The 17,198-nt window shown below is 38.8% G+C and overlaps 1 protein-coding gene across 4 annotated transcripts in view; it reads right to left on the bottom strand.

The window, feature by feature from the left end:
- Positions 1-360: 360 nt before the first annotated feature.
- Positions 361-17,198, bottom strand: part of LOC128690242 (DBH-like monooxygenase protein 1) — a 31,305-nt gene continuing 14,467 nt past the window's right edge. For 3 of the 4 annotated variants that reach the window (XM_070090622.1, XM_070090623.1, XM_070090625.1), the window contains 11 exons: positions 15,536-15,731; positions 15,048-15,152; positions 13,244-13,407; positions 11,737-11,854; positions 11,415-11,539; positions 10,995-11,140; positions 8,914-8,934; positions 7,713-7,837; positions 7,139-7,281; positions 6,793-6,868; positions 361-1,853 (listed from right to left, as the gene is read on the bottom strand). In XM_070090622.1, the coding sequence (XP_069946723.1) occupies positions 1,414-1,853; positions 6,793-6,868; positions 7,139-7,281; positions 7,713-7,837; positions 8,914-8,934; positions 10,995-11,140; positions 11,415-11,539; positions 11,737-11,854; positions 13,244-13,407; positions 15,048-15,152; positions 15,536-15,731 (1,659 nt within the window). In that variant the 3' untranslated portion in view covers positions 361-1,413. The remainder of the gene's footprint in view (positions 1,854-6,792; positions 6,869-7,138; positions 7,282-7,712; positions 7,838-8,913; positions 8,935-10,994; positions 11,141-11,414; positions 11,540-11,736; positions 11,855-13,243; positions 13,408-15,047; positions 15,153-15,535; positions 15,732-17,198) is intronic. The other variant, XM_070090624.1, reaches the window with a different exon arrangement.

Below are 17,198 nucleotides of genomic sequence, written 5' to 3' on the forward strand. Positions count from 1 at the left end.
TGGTGCTCCTTAAGGTATGCTAGCCTTAGTTTATTTTGAATACTTAACATATAAATTGTTTAGCCAGTGGGCTTGAGGCAACACACAAATAGTTTAAAGAGGGGGTATGACAGGTCCCACAAAGCTAGAAGGGAGTGAATCTGTAAAGCAGCAAGTTGAAGGGCAGGGCCAGGAGCTAAGACTCGACCCCTGCAACCATATATGGTAAGTACATAGAGGTAAGTACATATTACACACACATGCACATACACACACACCAAAAAATCTTATTTGTTTGACCTGTAATTTTTTTTTTTTTAAATTTCAGACATGGGCTTGAAGAAAATAAAATGTCTGCTGAATTATATTTTATTGGTATATATCAAGTTTATAAATATCACAATACAAATTAAGTTTCAAAGTAATAAAAGAAACCATTCCAGCAATACCATGCCACCTTCTGCAGTGTTAAAGATGTCTTAGCACAAAATTCTTTCCATAAAACCTTAGTTCCAATGTTTTTATTCAAAAATTCCAGGCAATATCAAGGTGTGGGAAGAAACATCTCGAGATCTTCATGTACGAAGAAAACTTTATTCACATTATTAACCCTGAAGGCTTAGTAAGCCAAGGTAATCAGAGCTGATCAATGTGGCTTACTTACAATGGGATTCTTTTATGCTCCTTCCCCAGAATGCAACCCAGAACAGTCAACTAAATTTGAAGTACGTATCTGCTTACTGCTAGGGCACAAAGGCACTAGGTGCTAGGAGTCTTGTCCATATGTACTGCCTCATGAGGGGTTTGACAATATGTTTCCTAAGCAGTGAACTAAGCATGCTTACCACTGTGCTATGAGGTACCTAGATGAGGGTTAGAGCAATTAGCATTTGGTTGGTAGTGCACTCGGTTCACACAGTGAGTATCTGTGGTTCAATTCCCAGCATGGATGGAAATATTGGGCATGTTTCCTTAAGGCATCTGCTGCCCCTATTCACCTAGTAGTAAGTAGGTACCTGGGTGTTAGCCAGCTGGTGTGGGTTGCTTCCTGGGGACAAGATTAACATAAGTTGCCCAAAATGCTCTACATAACCAGGGGCTTTCTATACACATGTAGTACGTCATTGATGTTAGCTAGGTCTGTATGTTGTATTATGTACTTGTAGAATTAAATATTATTATAAATAAAAAATGCTAAACCCATATGGCTCAGAGATCCTAACAGTAATGACAGTTAGTATAAATAATACTGAAGGGTATTCTTGCAGTTTGCAAAAGACAACTGGATGTATATGTGAATGCATTGATATCCATATCAAGCCTCCACCATTTATTTGCTCGTAAATTCCATGGGTCTCCATGCCTCCAGTACCTAACCATGGCTAAATGCCAGACTTTAACATGCTATATTATTCTGCCACATTCACTCAAATCCTAAAAGAAGTACGGCCGAACTCCCAGGTGGTTCCGACTCTTGGTTAGGAAGGGCATACGTCGCTTTGTGCAAAAGGGGATAAATGAAGGGCATGGAAGAGGCTTAGCCTGGATGGTAGTGGCAGTGGACGACACAGTGTTGGTTGAGTCTGGGTTCTTGCTGGGTGATTTAGTATTGATAAACCTGGTTTGTGTAGGCAGCTCAGAGTCTGAAGAGCTGCTGTTCTCACTGGATGATTCTGTACTCTTGTTGGATGAGTCAGAGCTCTCACTTGATTCTGTATTGGATGAATCAGCACTCTCACTGGATGATACTGTGCTGGATGAGTCGGCACTCTCACTGGATGATACTGAGCTGTTAGATGAGGTGGTTTCCTTGCTAGGTGACTGGGCACTGCTGGAGTCAGGGTTGGCAGCAAGTGACTCTATGGTGAGCAAGCCTGGAAGTAAGAAGCAGTGTGATCAGCAAAGGAAGGGCAGAATGCTAAGCTAAGCTGACATTAACCCTCATCGTTCTCTTGTTACTCAGTTCCAGCGATCAAACTCATACTTAATAATTTTTAAAAGGGTGGATAGGTTAGCCAGTGGAAGGTCTCAATCAGATGACCAAAAGCTCCAGTGGTAGGTCATCATATGATTAAGACCCGCATCAGGAAACACTTGTCCTATTCCCTGACAAGTCTTACCTATCCTGTCACACTCATAAAAACAAATCCATTATTTTTTTTTTTTCAACAAACCGGCCGTATCCCACGAAGGCAGGGTGGCCCAAAAAGAAAAACGAAAGTTTTTCTTTTTAAATTTAGTAATTTGTACAAGAGAAGGGGTTACTAGCCCCTTGCTCCCGGCATTTTAGTCGCCTCTTACAACACGCATGGCTTACGGAGGAAGAATTCTGTTCCACTTCCCCATGGAGATAAGAAGAAATAAACATGGAACAAGCACTAGAAAGAAAATAAAAGAAAACCCAGAGGGGTGTGTATATATATATATATGCTTGTATACATGTATGTGTAGTGTGATCTAAGTGTAAGAAGTAGTAGCAAGACGTACCTGAAATCTTGCATGTTTATGAGACAGAAAAAAGACACCAGCAATCCTACCATCATGTTAAACAATTACAGGTTTCTGTTTTACACTCACTTGGCAGGACGGTAGTACCTCCCTGGGCGGTTGCTGTCTACCAATCTACTACCTAGGAAATCCCTTATTACCTGAATATAAACATTATTGGCATCAAGAGTCTCCATTCATTAAGTGCCTCTCTTACAATTAAGTATTTAAATAATCCTGGTGTTAATAATTTATTAAAATTTACACTAAAGTGATGTTCATTAGGTTTTCTATATAAACATTATCATCTAAATGAGATCATACAAATTTTAAAGATTATCTATAGTAAGCCCATTCTTTAAGGGAAGAGACAATAATGATGAGCTGTTGATTCAAGGAATTGTATCTATCCTCCTCGTTCCCCTCTCCCATATTTCTCAGGGATGAGCAATATGGGAAGAGTGACTTTTACCATTTTCTGTGAAAATAATAATAATAAGAATAATTCCCTGACTCACACTTGAAGATTACTAATTGGACTTGACTGTGGCAGAAGGATATACATAAGCCAGAGGGACTTCTGCTGTCAAGACAAGACAGACAAAGACAAAATTTATTTCTCCTGCAAAGGTTGCAATGTGTAATTACATTTTATAATGAAGGAGGGGTGTTAATGTTGCAGTTTAAAAACTGTAGTGTAAAGCACCCTTCTGGCAAGACAGTGATGGAGTGAATGATGGTGAAAGTTTTTCTTTTTCGGGCCACCCTGCCTTGGTGGGAATCGGCCAGTGTGATAATAAAAAAAAAATGTGTTGTTAGGTACAAAGAAAACCACTAACATGCCAGGGTATTTCAGCAGTAGACAATACTATAATTTGTATCAGTGAGGGGCTGCAAATCTGCCACTTTCACTAAACATAAGCACAGCACTCATGAGATGCCTACATACTTGGCTAGATCATCATTACTGCAGTGTCACCAAGCTCATCATTAGTGACTCAGCAAGGTTGATCATCAAAGTTTACTTGTTCATGCCCAGTGAGGGACTGTATTGCAGCTCTGATGGTATACAGTACATGCCCAGAGAGGGCCCTTATTTCATATCTAATGCTATACAGTGTTACTGACCCTTAGGGAACCCTATTCATGCTCACTGAAGCACCTTGTCTCAGCTTTGATGTTTTATAAAGATAACTTGCATGACTTAATAATAAGACACATGGTCAACACCTGAGTACCCTTATTGCCAAGGGACTGATCACCTTGAAATTATTTCTACTGTCTCCAGTGCTATAATCACCTGTATTTGACTGAAAAAGGCTACTGTGTAGGCAGAATGTTTCAGCAATAATGATACATATCTCAATACTGTATGAGTGCAATGTTAATCAGTGTGTCAGTATTACTTCTTCTTCTTATGACCAGAGCTTTGGTAAGATGGGTAAGGAAGAAGGATGGGTAAGGATAGAAATATTGAAAAAGGGTGGGAGGGGGGAGAGAGGTAGGATATAAAAGGTAAGTGGCCCAACCACTTTGTTGTAATTTAAAAGGTGTATGTGAAATAATAAGATATTCTTCAAGGGGTATAGTACTAACCCATCAGAGTCACATGTATATCTGTTATATCTAAGTACATGACTCTGAATTGGTAGTAAATATACAAGTTGCAATTGCTTTTTTTTTTGCGATTGCACAACGGATATTTAAGTGACAATGAAGGCAATAATTTTCTGGCCAGTTTATAAAGAATTACTTGACAATGGCTTCTTATAGGTGGTGCCCCGCCATAGTAAATTTAGCATAACTTTTACAGTAGAATGTTATATAAGATATCTCCCTAATTGGGGGTGGTGATTTTCTCAGTAAACATAGAAGGGTTCTGGTGTTACCCAATCATCTTCATCAGGGAGGTTGCTCAATATCATTGGTCGATGGTAATCATCTCTATGGATAAAACGACGGACCCTCTGTGGGAGAGTCATTCTTTGAGTCCTTTGAGGAGGAGTATTGATGATATAATCCGTGGTATTTTCAACTTGTAGAGGATGTTCTCTATCTGGCATGTAGAGTTCTTGCATTGCATAGAGTTGTTTCTTTTTCAGGGTGTCAAGGTGTACATTTAAGGCAGTAATATCTTGTACGTGTAAATCTGCCATTTTAACTCTGTCTCTCCTCCTGGTACCCGTAATGAAGCGAAGAGCTCTATTCTGTACCTGTTGTAACCATAGCATGTTGGTCTTTGTTGTTAATGACATTGGGACACATGGATATTCGAGTATAGGTCTTATTATCATTTTATACAGATGTTTTTTGACATGTGGAGGGGCTTGATTGAATCGAAAGAGACTGCTAAGACCGGCTTTGGCTATGTTGATCTTTTTAGTTACATGAGATGTTGAGTGGAGCAGCCTGTCTATTTCATATCCCAAAATCTTGTTAGGGTTTCTAATGGCTACAGGTGTACCTCTGATGGAGATACCCCCTTTATCTTCGATGGTTGATGAAAAACATCCTATCGTGCTAACAAGGACTTTGTCAGGATTAGTCGTAATTCTCCATTTCTTTTCCCAATTAGATGTTCAACGAAGTTCAATATTCATTTTTTCTATGACTCTCTCATACTTGTATTTCCCTGTTACCGTAGTTGATGAGACGACATGGATAACATCATCTGCAAACTGTGTTATAATTGTATCATTAAACTCTGGTTGAGGAAGGCCATTCACATAAATGTTGAAGAGAATTGGACTAAGACAAGAGCCTTGTGGGACACCCGCTGTTGATATAAAAGGCCATGCATGTTTTAGGAGGCGACTAAAATGCCGGGAGCAAGGGGCTAGTAACCCCTTCTCCCGTATTACTTGCCATCAATAATTTAATATCTTCTTCTTTCAACAAACCGGCTGTATCCCACTGAAAGACAGTGGCCCAAAAAGAAAAACGAGAGAATTTAATACACAACTTAAAATTTCCTATTAAAAGCAATGTAAAGTTCAAAAATGTAAAAATATAACAGTATAAATTCTGGATGATCTTTCTTTTCCTCCTCTTCCTTCCTGGATTTGGGTCACCTCTACAAGATGGTGGGAGTTAAAGAACTGTGCTTGGGTGATCTCTGCCTAACAAGAACAGTGCCAGGACCAAACTGAGTCTATTAGGTGGTTGTGAGGATTCCATGACCTGGTTAAGTGGCTACTATGTCTTGTGCAGTACACAGAAAACAACATCAACATTTGTTGTTTAAATGGCAAGGATGTTTTGTCTTTTTTTCAAAATTAGAGCCCTGTATGACTCCAACAGGCAAATTTTACTTTATTTACTGTATAAAAATTCACTAAATCAATTCAGACCATACAAAGCTGAAATGTTGGTGAGTGAACATCCTCACTATTTAAATCAAAGAGAAGGCTGGGATCTTCATCTATGGACTTTGTTGGGGGATATTAGTCAGCCAAGCACAAGCCATGAACTTCAATGTGGAAAGACAAGTCAAACTTGAGGGAAGGGAAGAGAAAGAGGAGGGGTGACAATGTATTCAGCGTATTTTCAAGTACATGTACATATTTTTTTTTTTTCAACAAACCAGCCGTATCCCACCAAGGCAGGGTGGCCCAAAAAGAAAAACGAAAGTTTCTCTTTTTAAATTTAGTAATTTATATGGGAGAAGGGGTTACTAGCCCCTTGCTCCCGGCATTTTAGTCGCCTCTTAAAACACGCATGGCTTACGGAGGAAGAATTCTGTTCCACTTCCCCATGGAGATAAGAGGAAATAAACAAGAACTAGAAAGAAACTAGAAGAAAACCCAGAGGGGTATATACATACCCCAGAGGGGTATGTATATACCCCTCTGGGGTATATACATACATGTACTTGTACATGTATATGTAGTGTGACCTAAGTGTAAGTAGAAGTAGCAAGATGTACCTGAAATCTTGCATGTTTATGAGACAGAAAAAAAGACACCAGCAATCCTACCATCATGTAAAACAATTACAGGCTTTTGTTTTACACTCACTTGGCAGGACGGTAGTACCTCCCTGGGCGGTTGCTGTCTACCAACCTACTACCTACAACATGTACATATATAATAATGTATTTCAGAACTTCTTATACATGTATTACTGTATCAGATTTTAGTCTTTATTCTTAAAATTAACAAAAAAATATTTGTCTTAGTAATTATGTCTATATTCTTAATATAATTAGCAGGAAGTGCTAAACGTAGAGGGATTACGTAGTGTATGGGGCAAGGGAGACGGAACAAGTGAATATAACTGTATAAGAAACAGCCATGGCTGTGTAACTTTTTACTCCTTAACACACACCTTGTTGGTTAATGTCACACTGCTGGGAACGACTCTTGCGAGCCCTGAAGTCTGGGAATGGAACTATCTCGTCTTCCTGATGCCAACACATGTGAGAAAAATAATCAAATTATAATAAATTTTGGTTAGTGTAATATATTATGCACCCTATACCTACCTACCCTGTGGGTGTAAAAGATTAGTTACATAATGGGTCCAGGGACTTGGCCGCAAAGTTTTGATAGCTAAACAAGTTACAGTAGTAATGAACTATTTTGGGATGGTCTGATTCATAAATTAGCATATATGCATAGAAACTGTACTGTTATATTCACATATTTTACAATGCCAAACACTAAACACTCACACTGAACACCCTGGCGCTCTGCTGACGACACTTGGTGGCATATCTGCCAAACACTACCTTCTCCTGCAGTGCTGCGACCACACGACTATCTTGCCATGTCACATCATCATGAAGAATGTCATGAAGCGACATATTGACGTATTCTACAACATTTACAAATATATTTTATATAAGATTTACCAAAAGTAGGAATAAACAAACCATCGTATGGCTGGGGGTTAGAACTCATGGCAAGTGAGTCATAAAACTTTCCCTGGTTTGTTTACAGTCATGTTATTATGATTTCCCGAGTCAAGAATAGAACATCACTCTTACTTATTCATATAAGTATAACACAGTACATTCAAAGTATACACAGCTGTTTATAAAAATTTATTATACCAAATAAGGGTATGTAAGTTGCAAATTAAAAATGCATAAGTTTAAACATTTATATGCTAGAAAAATACTGGTCTTAATGTCACAGACAAAATTCTTACTTAAACTTCAAGTCAGCCAGCTATCTGAGTCATATTGATACACACACATCGATACATATATGAAAGCAGATATATGAAGAAGCTTTTATTCTCACTTTCAGGTGTCTTGACAACCAGTGTGTGAAACATCTGTGACACCTGGATGGTGGTGTCCTCTGGAGACACATTGCTCTGCACAGCATCAAGCAACTCTCTCTCTGCCTCTTCATCCAACTCTGCCCTGAAGGAAGACTGCAGTCACATGTTTGCCATGCTGATAACAAAGATCGGAACTGCCTTAGTTCCATATCAGAGTTAATTTTGGAAAGTTATGTACTGGTTGGCCATCATTAATCCGGCATCATTGGGACCTGTAGTGTGCCAGATTAGTGAGTTTGAAGAATTACAGAGTAGTTAGGGTAGAATGCACTTAATTAACCTATCAGTAGAGACTCTTTCTGCTATATCTTCCTCATTTTCATCACTGCTTTCTCCTCCACTGGCTTGCTGCTGTGGATTTACAACCACCTGCACAATTTCTGAGTCAGTATAATGATGATATTTGAGTCAGTATAATGATGATATTTGAGTCAGTATAATGATGATATTTGAGTCAGTATAATGATGAAATTTGAAATTATGCTACCCGAAATTGGTGCCAGATTACTGATAGAACCAGATAATTGATTGCTGGATTGGTGATGGCCGACCTGTGCTAAATGTAAAATAATAACTGTTGATGAGCATACATGTATACCTTAAATTCCAAAAACAATTGAATGATTTTAATGTAAGTCTCAGAAGTATTGTATATGCCATCACTAGATAAATGTATTTTTCCTTTAACCTACTAATGATGAAACATTTACGTACTTGTATAATCAAGAACAACCCTAATAATAATAGTAATAATATTGTGTTTTTCGGCATATGAGGCACACCTTTTTTACCCACAAAACGTCTTGGAAAATCATCCTGCACCTTATACGCTCAAGGTCAGGGTCACGGGTAAAATTTGGGTTATGCTTTAGCGTAAAGTAAGAGGGTAATTAGCTCTTGAATATGGTGCGTCTTATGTGCCAGAAAACATAGTAATAATGATAATAATACGCAACAATAATAATTTCCATTACGATACATAAGGATTATGAAGGTAGGTTTACAGTGCTGAATTTTTACAAGGAAAAGCCTAATACTAACACTAATTGAAAATGAAAAAGAATACATTGCAAAATATGTATACGCTGAGGATGTATATTACTTCAGGACTGAAAGGTATACAAACCACCGAAGAAAGGATACTCACAGTCAACTTACCTGCCATGTAAAATTTTTCCCCTGAAAAAGGCAAAATTCTAGATTATTATAGATTTTTAGTGATTAAGAAATGTAGCGACTAGTGTAAATGGTTCAACCAGTGTAGTCACATTCTGGACTCGTATAAGCTTATCTCACATTATTTTCTGGTGTGTTGTGTGTATGGTATATAATTTATGAGTATAATTTTGAGTTTATTTTTAAAGACATAAATTTTAGTGAGTATCAATAATTTATGAGTACATGTATATTTTTTTTAATTTCCGAGTATACATTTCTTGAGTATTCATATCTGAGATTTCACCATTATAAAAGTATACATATCTAAGATTTCACATTTATAAGAGTATACATGTTATGAGTGTATACATATTCAACATATAATAGAAATTAATAACATGTCAGCTACCTCTGTACAAACATTATATCATGCTGAAATAAATTATCTTTTATTTTTAATATAAGTGACACAGGAGTAATTCTTTTACCCTTTGACTGTTTCAGGCCCCTCACTGAAACTGTCATTCTATGTCGCTCAATTTTTAAAAAAAAAAAAAAAAATTATTTTTTCTTATGAAATGATAGAGAATCTCTTCCCGACGGCAACGACACCAAAAGTTCGAAATTTGGTCGAAAACTCATGGAATTATGCTCCTGCGAATTTAGCGGTCTCGGTGACATATGCGTATCGGCGATTTCGCCGACTTTGAGCCCCATTCCCAGCCAATTCCATTGCTCCAGTTGACTAAACTCATAGCTATTTCTTTAGAACTCCATTTTATCTATCAGCTGAGCACAAGAAACCTCCCATTTACTAATTTGGACTACCCAATATGGTGGTCAGAAATTGGCAATTTGGCCAATTTCACGCAAACTAAAAAAGATGCCAATTTCAAAATAGGGTCCAGAATAAACAAGGTAGACATTCGTGGCACTAAAATAACATATGCTCTGTTCATTAGTCACATCTCTAGGCCCCTCTTATATTATTATTGCTTTCTGTTTTGATTTTTTATTCATACAAAAAAATACAAAATTTACTGTTATGCAGACTACTGCATTATTATAAAAATGGTATAAATAATATCAGTGCACTAGTGAAAGAATATTAGACTCCCCAGTTGACGTGTATTGGACGTGTGGTGTGATTTATTTACTCCTGAACATTGGTAAAAATCGAACATTTCCGCTACTTTGAGCTCAGTTTCAAGGTCGTCTTCATCGTCAAAGTAATGAAAATCATCTCTATTTCTGTAATATGTTTTCCATTTTATCATCTAAGACCATGAAAACGCGAATACAACGATAAATACTATACGAAAATACACCTCAAAGTCGGCGTTTTATTCCAAAAAAAAAACGATCAGTTTTTTTTTTCTCATTACGCAATGTGTGCTGCAGGATTTTTTTTATGTGGTGCACACTGACCACACAGTCCCATTCTCTCACATGTGGGCCTACCAGCTTTCTCCAGCTTGATTTGAAGCCACTAGAATTATTGAGTATATATATGTCAGAAACATTGGCTCGTAAGATGTATTTATACGTCGAAAACAGTCAAAGGGTTAAATAATATTTTTTGTACTTCCATTTTTTAATGCGATAATTACCTTAATTATTTCCTTTTATTAACTTTTTAGCACACTGGCTGTCTCCCACCAAGGTACTGTGACCCGAAAAAGAAACACTTTCACCATCATTTACTCTATATGCCACAGAATTATTTGCAAGTTCTACATAATAAATATAATTCTACATTACACAAATAACCCACAGATAGGAGAAGGAAACTTACGATGACTTTCGGACTGAAGCATTGTGGTACGCTTCTCTCTCCTATGTGCGGGTTATTTGTGTATTGTTTCAGTCATGGTATTGTGCCTTTTTTCATAATTCTATATTCTGATGGAGGGGTGAGGCTGTTGCAGTCAGAGGGTAATCTGATTGTGATGTCTGCACCCTTCTGGAAAGACAGCAGTTAAGAGAATGTTTGTCAGTGTGTTTTCTTCTTTGGGTCACCCTGCCATGGCAAGAGGTGGCCATTGAGTTAAGAATAAAATTAACAAACATGCTTAACGTACATCTTTCCCTTATCATATGTATTTTGTATTCCAAGAGCCTCAGAGATGGTCTCCAGAGGAGGGGTAGAGGTACAGAGAGAAAGGTTGACACGAGGGTAATATGATAAGTAGGCTAGACACATCTCATCCTCTGCACCAAACCCACCCTGGAGGAAGACATCACACTTGAATATTTCTAAACATAAATATTATTTATCAGGTATCTGACAATCTCCATGCACATTCCAAAGTACAGTATATCTGTCAAATATCTGTTAGTACACTATCAGAGCAAAATCAAAATTTGTATTTCTTTGTGTGGTATACAAACTGTAGTTTACTTATAATAAAGTATTATTAAGCACAAAGAATGCCACTAGCATGCATGCCTTGTGTTCCCTGCACTCTGCCCGGTGTAATTTTTCTGACAATGTAACTCACGAAGGTGGCTCGGTGGCGACGAGTGGAGTCGTAGGTGCACTCAGTGATCAGAGAGTCCATGGGCAGAATGGTCACTTCCTCCATCACTATCCTTGGTTGTTGGTTGCTGGAGTCATAGGTCATGTCTGGCGGTCAAATTTAAATATGTCATGCCGAACAATACAGTCTGTTAACCTTATAATTCCTCTCATGATTTAGTCTACTGTATCTTAAATTTTTGATAAAACTAATGAACCTTCAAACACTGACATCACCATGAAATGTGAATTAATACACACATTCATACTCTATAAAGCACAGTCGTGTTAGCCTCCAGCTTCACCTTTTGCAAGAACGCGACGTTCTTCACCATGACGGAGGTGTCGAACTGAGATAGACCGAGCCAGCTGGTGAGCTTGTAGGAGTCCCTGGAACACCTTCACTCCTTCAGCTGGTAATTCCTGAAATTTAATGTGCAGATCCTGTAATTATCCCTGTAAATAAAGCAGAATAAGGTATAATGACAATTAAGTTGCATATAATAGTATATGGATGATTGGACAAACAAACAAATGTGTGATATGAATATTAAAAATTAAAACAAATATGAATATACCTGGAGTATACCTGGAGGGTGTTCTAGGGGTCAATGCCCTTGTGAGGCCTGGTCATGAGGCCTAGTCATGGAGGCCTGGTCATGAGGCCTAGTCATGGAGGCCTGGTCATGAGGCCTGGTCAAGGAGGACTGGTCAAGGAGGACTGGTCATGATGCTTGGTCATAGAGGCCTGGTCATGGAGAACAGGTCATGAGGCCTGGTCATGGAGGCCTGGTCATGGAGGCCTGGTCATGAGGCCTGGTCATCGAGGCCTGGTCATGGAGGCCTGGTCATGAGACCTGGTCATAAGGCCTAGTCATGGAGGCCTGGTCATGGGGGCCTGGTCATGGAGGTCTAGTCATGAGGCCTGGTCATGCACCAGGCTTCATGATCTCATAGGGGCACTGGCCCCTGGAACACCCTCCAGATATACTCCAGGTAAATTTATATTTTAATTTTTAATATTCATATCACATACTTGTATGTCTCACCATCCATATGTTTTATGCATCTTAATTGTCATTATTCCTTATTCTGCCTTATTTACAAGGATAATTACAGTGTAATATTTACAGAGGCACCAAAGTTCCAGGGATGAGGCCCCAATATTGTGTTAGCTAAGAAAGTTACAATAATAATGAAGATTTTACAAGCATAATGGATTCAGTTACAGTAGTGATCGCTTGGTTACATAATGTACATAGCTTTATCCTTAATATACCATTAATTAGAATTTTATATTGAATTACTGAATACCTTTAATTAATATAGTATAAACTAAGTATTCTTATTCTCGTGTACTACATGTTTCTCACTGTCTAGTAATTATAAGTTAGTTTAAAAGCTGCCCAAAATGCCTTGCATAACAAGGGGCTTCCTATAGTTTATACATGTTAATTACTGTAATTATATACTGTACAGTACTCCACTTTCTAGAAATAAAGTTGTTTGTATACATAGGTTAGGTTAGCTAAGAGTTGTCAGGAAACAGGACAAGTGTTTCCTGATGTGTGGGTCTTAGTCATATGATGACCCACTGCTGCAGCTTTTGGTCATCTGACTGAGACTTTATGCTGGCTTACCCATCCACCTCTTTAAAAAAATTATAGTCATGATTATAATCATTATTGTTTGTATGCATAAACAAACATTTTTTCAGCGGGCAAATTTGGTAAATACAGTAACTCAAGAGACATTATTATTTGCTTACTCAAGAGACCATCTTTCCTAGTCTCTAAGGAAATACAAATATACCTTTTGTGTACAGGAGCCATGGCAGAGGCCAACAGAAAGCCACTTTTGATTGGGTGGAATAATATGCAATGGAGCGACATCGTGTCCCACTGTCATGACTCCAGCATCAAACTTTCGCAGACGCTCAGTGTAGAAGATGCGTATACCAGAAGCATCAACAATACCTACAAGAAAAAGAAGCTAGCTAGCTTATTTAGGCACAGGTACACATAAGTATAATGATCATACATAGTAACATACAGTGTAAATTACCTAAGATAACCCAAAAAAGTCATACAAAGTAACTTATAATTTTTGCCTCAGCTGATTGAAAAGTACTGTAGTTTTAATGAGATAAGTGCACCAATAAGAATAAAATTATACATGAATAACCCACACATAGAAGAAAAAACTTTATGATGACATTTGGGTCCGACTTGGACCATTAACCAGTCACACTAACGTGCCTCTGTGGTATTTAAAAATACAATTAACATAGAAACAATTAGACTACTTCACAACCTCACAAACTGAAGATGAATTAGATAGCATTAAGAGTATTTATACTACTTAGAAAGTACTATGGAAAACTAATTTAAACAGGTGTTGTGGGTGAGGGGCTTGGACTTCCAGCAAGCGTGCATGAGCGTGTTAGATAGGAGTGAATGGAGACAAATGATACTTGGGACCTGACGATCTGTTGGAGTGTGAGCACGGTAATATTTAGTGAAGGGATTCAGGGAAACCGGTTATTTTCATATAGTCGGACTTGAGTCCTGGAAATGGGAAGTACAATGCCTGCACTTTAAAGGAGTGGTTTGGGATATTGGCAGTTTGGAGGGATATGTTGTGTATCTTTATACGTATATGCTTCTAAACTGTTGTATTCTGAGCACCTCTGCAAAAGCAGTGATAATGTGTGAGTGTGGTGAAAGTGTTGAATGATGATGAAAGTATTTTCTTTTTGGGGATTTTCTTTCTTTTTTGGGTCACCCTGCCTCGGTGGGAGACGACCGACTTGTTGAAAAAAAAAAAAAAAAAAAAAATTCCCTACCTGTGTTTTTGAATCTCCAATATACAGTGCCATCACTGTCTGATTTCAGACTAATCCTGAATTTCAGCTCACCTGGAATGAGTTAATAAAATATAAGCTGGTCTCCAGTAAGCATTACTTTACCTGGTCTCCAGTAAGCATTACCTCACCTGGTCTCCAGTAAGCATTACTTTACCCAATCTCCAGTAAGCATTACCTCACCTAGTCCCCAGTAAGCATTACTTTACCTGGTCTCCAGTAAGCATTACCTCACCTGGTCTCCAGTAAGCATTACTTTACCCAATCTCCAGTAAGCATTACCTCACCTAGTCCCCAGTAAGCATTACTTTACCTGGTCTCCAGTAAGCATTACCTCACCTGTCTCCAGTAAGCATTACTTTACCTGGTCTCCAGTAAGCATTACCTCACCTGTCTCCAGTAAGCATTACTTTACCTGGTCTCCAGTAAGCATTACCTCACCTAGTCCCCAGTAAGCATTACCTCACCTGGTCTGCAGTAAGCATTACTTTACCTGGTCTCCAGTAAGCATTACCTCACCTGGTCTCCAGTAAGCATTACTTTACCTGGTCTCCAGTAAGCATTACCTCACCTGGTCTCCAGTAAGCATTACTTTACCTGGTCTCCAGTAAGCATTACCTCACCTGGTCTCCAGTAAGCATTACTTTACCCGGTCTCCAGCAAGCATTACCTCACCTGTCTCCAGTAAGCATTACTTTACCTAGTCTCCAGTAAGCATTACCTCACCTAGTCCCCAGTAAGCATCACTCTCACCTCGTTTGAGGTTGGGATTATTGTAACGAGTCTCCATAAGGAAGTAAGTGGCTCCTCCGTGCTCCTCTCCCAGCGGGAAGCCGACATGATCTGGGAACATCTCTCCTGCAGAATGAACAATGACTGATATATTTAATCTGCACACAGATACCTGTACAAAGGTGTCTCCACATAATAATAATAATAATAATCTCCATGGGGAAGTGGAAAAGAATTCTTCCTCCCTCAGCCATGAGTGTTGTAAGAGGTGACTAAAATGCTGGGAGCAAGGGGCTAGTAACACCTTCTCCTGTATAAATTACTAAATTTAAAAAGAAAAACTTTTGTTTTTTTCTTTTTAGATCACCCTGCCTCAATGGGATATGGCCAGTGCATTGAAAAAAAAATAGTAATAATAATAATAACACTGACAGAGCTATGAGGCCTTGTACTTTTTGTAACCTCCTGCACTAGTATTTAGTATTGCTGTAAAAAAACTGTGTGTTTACCTTCCCCACCAACAACCCAAGCAACGATGGGACTAGTGCAATACTTCCAAGACACGGGCATGTTGGCCCCATAGCACTGGCTGCCTTGAAGGTTGAGCCACTTGTCATAGTGACGATCACTATCAGACAGGTGACACTCGTACAGCAGCATGTGACGAATGTACTCGAGGTTCTTCTCCTTGATCAGCGGAACAAACTGGCAAGAATATGGTGAATGTTCATCAGTCACTGTCACTGACCTGACAAGAATTTGGTTAATGTGCTGAATATTTTTCTCCTCTATCAGTGAAACAAACGCACAACCAATTTCTCATACAAAAAATTATTTATTACCAACAGATCATTTAGAAATAAAGAAACATAGGCAAACTTTTAAGTAAATTTATACAAATATTTCAAGAGAGTATGGAGGAGGTGAATGTATTCAGATATTTGGGAGTGGACGTGTCAGCGGATGGGTCTATGAAAGATGAGGTGAATCATAGAATTGATGAGGGGAAAAGGGTGAGTGGTGCACTTAGGAGTCTGTGGAGACAAAGAACTTTGTCCTTGGAGGCAAAGAGGGGAATGTATGAAAGTATAGTTTTACCAACGCTCTTATATGGGTGTGAAGCATGGGTGATGAATGTTGCAGCGAGGAGAAGGCTGGAGGCAGTGGAGATGTCATGTCTGAGGGCAATGTGTGGTGTGAATATAATGCAGAGAATTCGTAGTTTGGAAGTTAGGAGAAGGTGCGGGATTACCAAAACTGTTGTCCAGAGGGCTGAGGAAGGGTTGTTGAGGTGGTTCAGACATGTAGAGAGAATGGAGCGAAACAGAATGACTTCAAGAGTGTATCAGTCTGTAGTGGAAGGAAGGCGGGGTAGGGGTCGGCCTAGGAAAGGTTGGAGGGAGGGGGTAAAGGAGGTTTTGTGTGCGAGGGGCTTGGACTTCCAGCAGGCATGCGTGAGCATGTTTGATAGGAGTGAATGGAGACAAATGGTTTTTAATACTTGACGTGCTGTTGGAGTGTGAGCAAAGTAACATTTATGAAGGGGTTCAGGGAAACCGGCAGGCCGGACTTGAGTCCTGGAGATGGGAAGTACAGTGCCTGCACTCTGAAGGAGGGGTGTTAATGTTGCAGTTTAAAACTGTAGTGTAAAGCACCCTTCTGGCAAGACAGTGATGGAGTGAATGATGGTGAAAGTTTTTCTTTTTCGGGCCACCCTGCCTTGGTGGGAATCGGCCAGTGTGATAATAATAATAATAATATTTCAAGTGAATAGCATATAGATAACTGAACATTAACCCTTTGAGGGTTTTCGTCGTACTAGTACGTCTTACGCGTAGGGGTTTTTGACGTACTAGTACGCATAAATTCTAGCGGCCTCAAATCTAGTGGGAGAAAGCTGGTAGGCCTTCATATGAAAGAATGGGTCTATGTGGTCAGTGTGCACAGTCTAAAAAAAATCCTGCAGCACACAGTGCATAATGAGAAAAAAAAAAACTTTGACCATTTTTTTGGAATAAATCAGCGACTTTGCAGTGTATTTTCGTATGGTATTTATTGTTGTATTCTAGTTTTCTTGGTCTCATTTTATAGAATGGAAGACATATTACAGAAATTGAGATGATTTTGGCTGGTTTTACAATGAAAGGTGCCTTGAAATTGAGCTCAAAGTAG

The sequence above is a fragment of the Cherax quadricarinatus genome, chromosome 32, assembly GCF_038502225.1.
Source record: "Cherax quadricarinatus isolate ZL_2023a chromosome 32, ASM3850222v1, whole genome shotgun sequence".
Lineage (NCBI taxonomy): Eukaryota > Metazoa > Arthropoda > Malacostraca > Decapoda > Parastacidae > Cherax > Cherax quadricarinatus.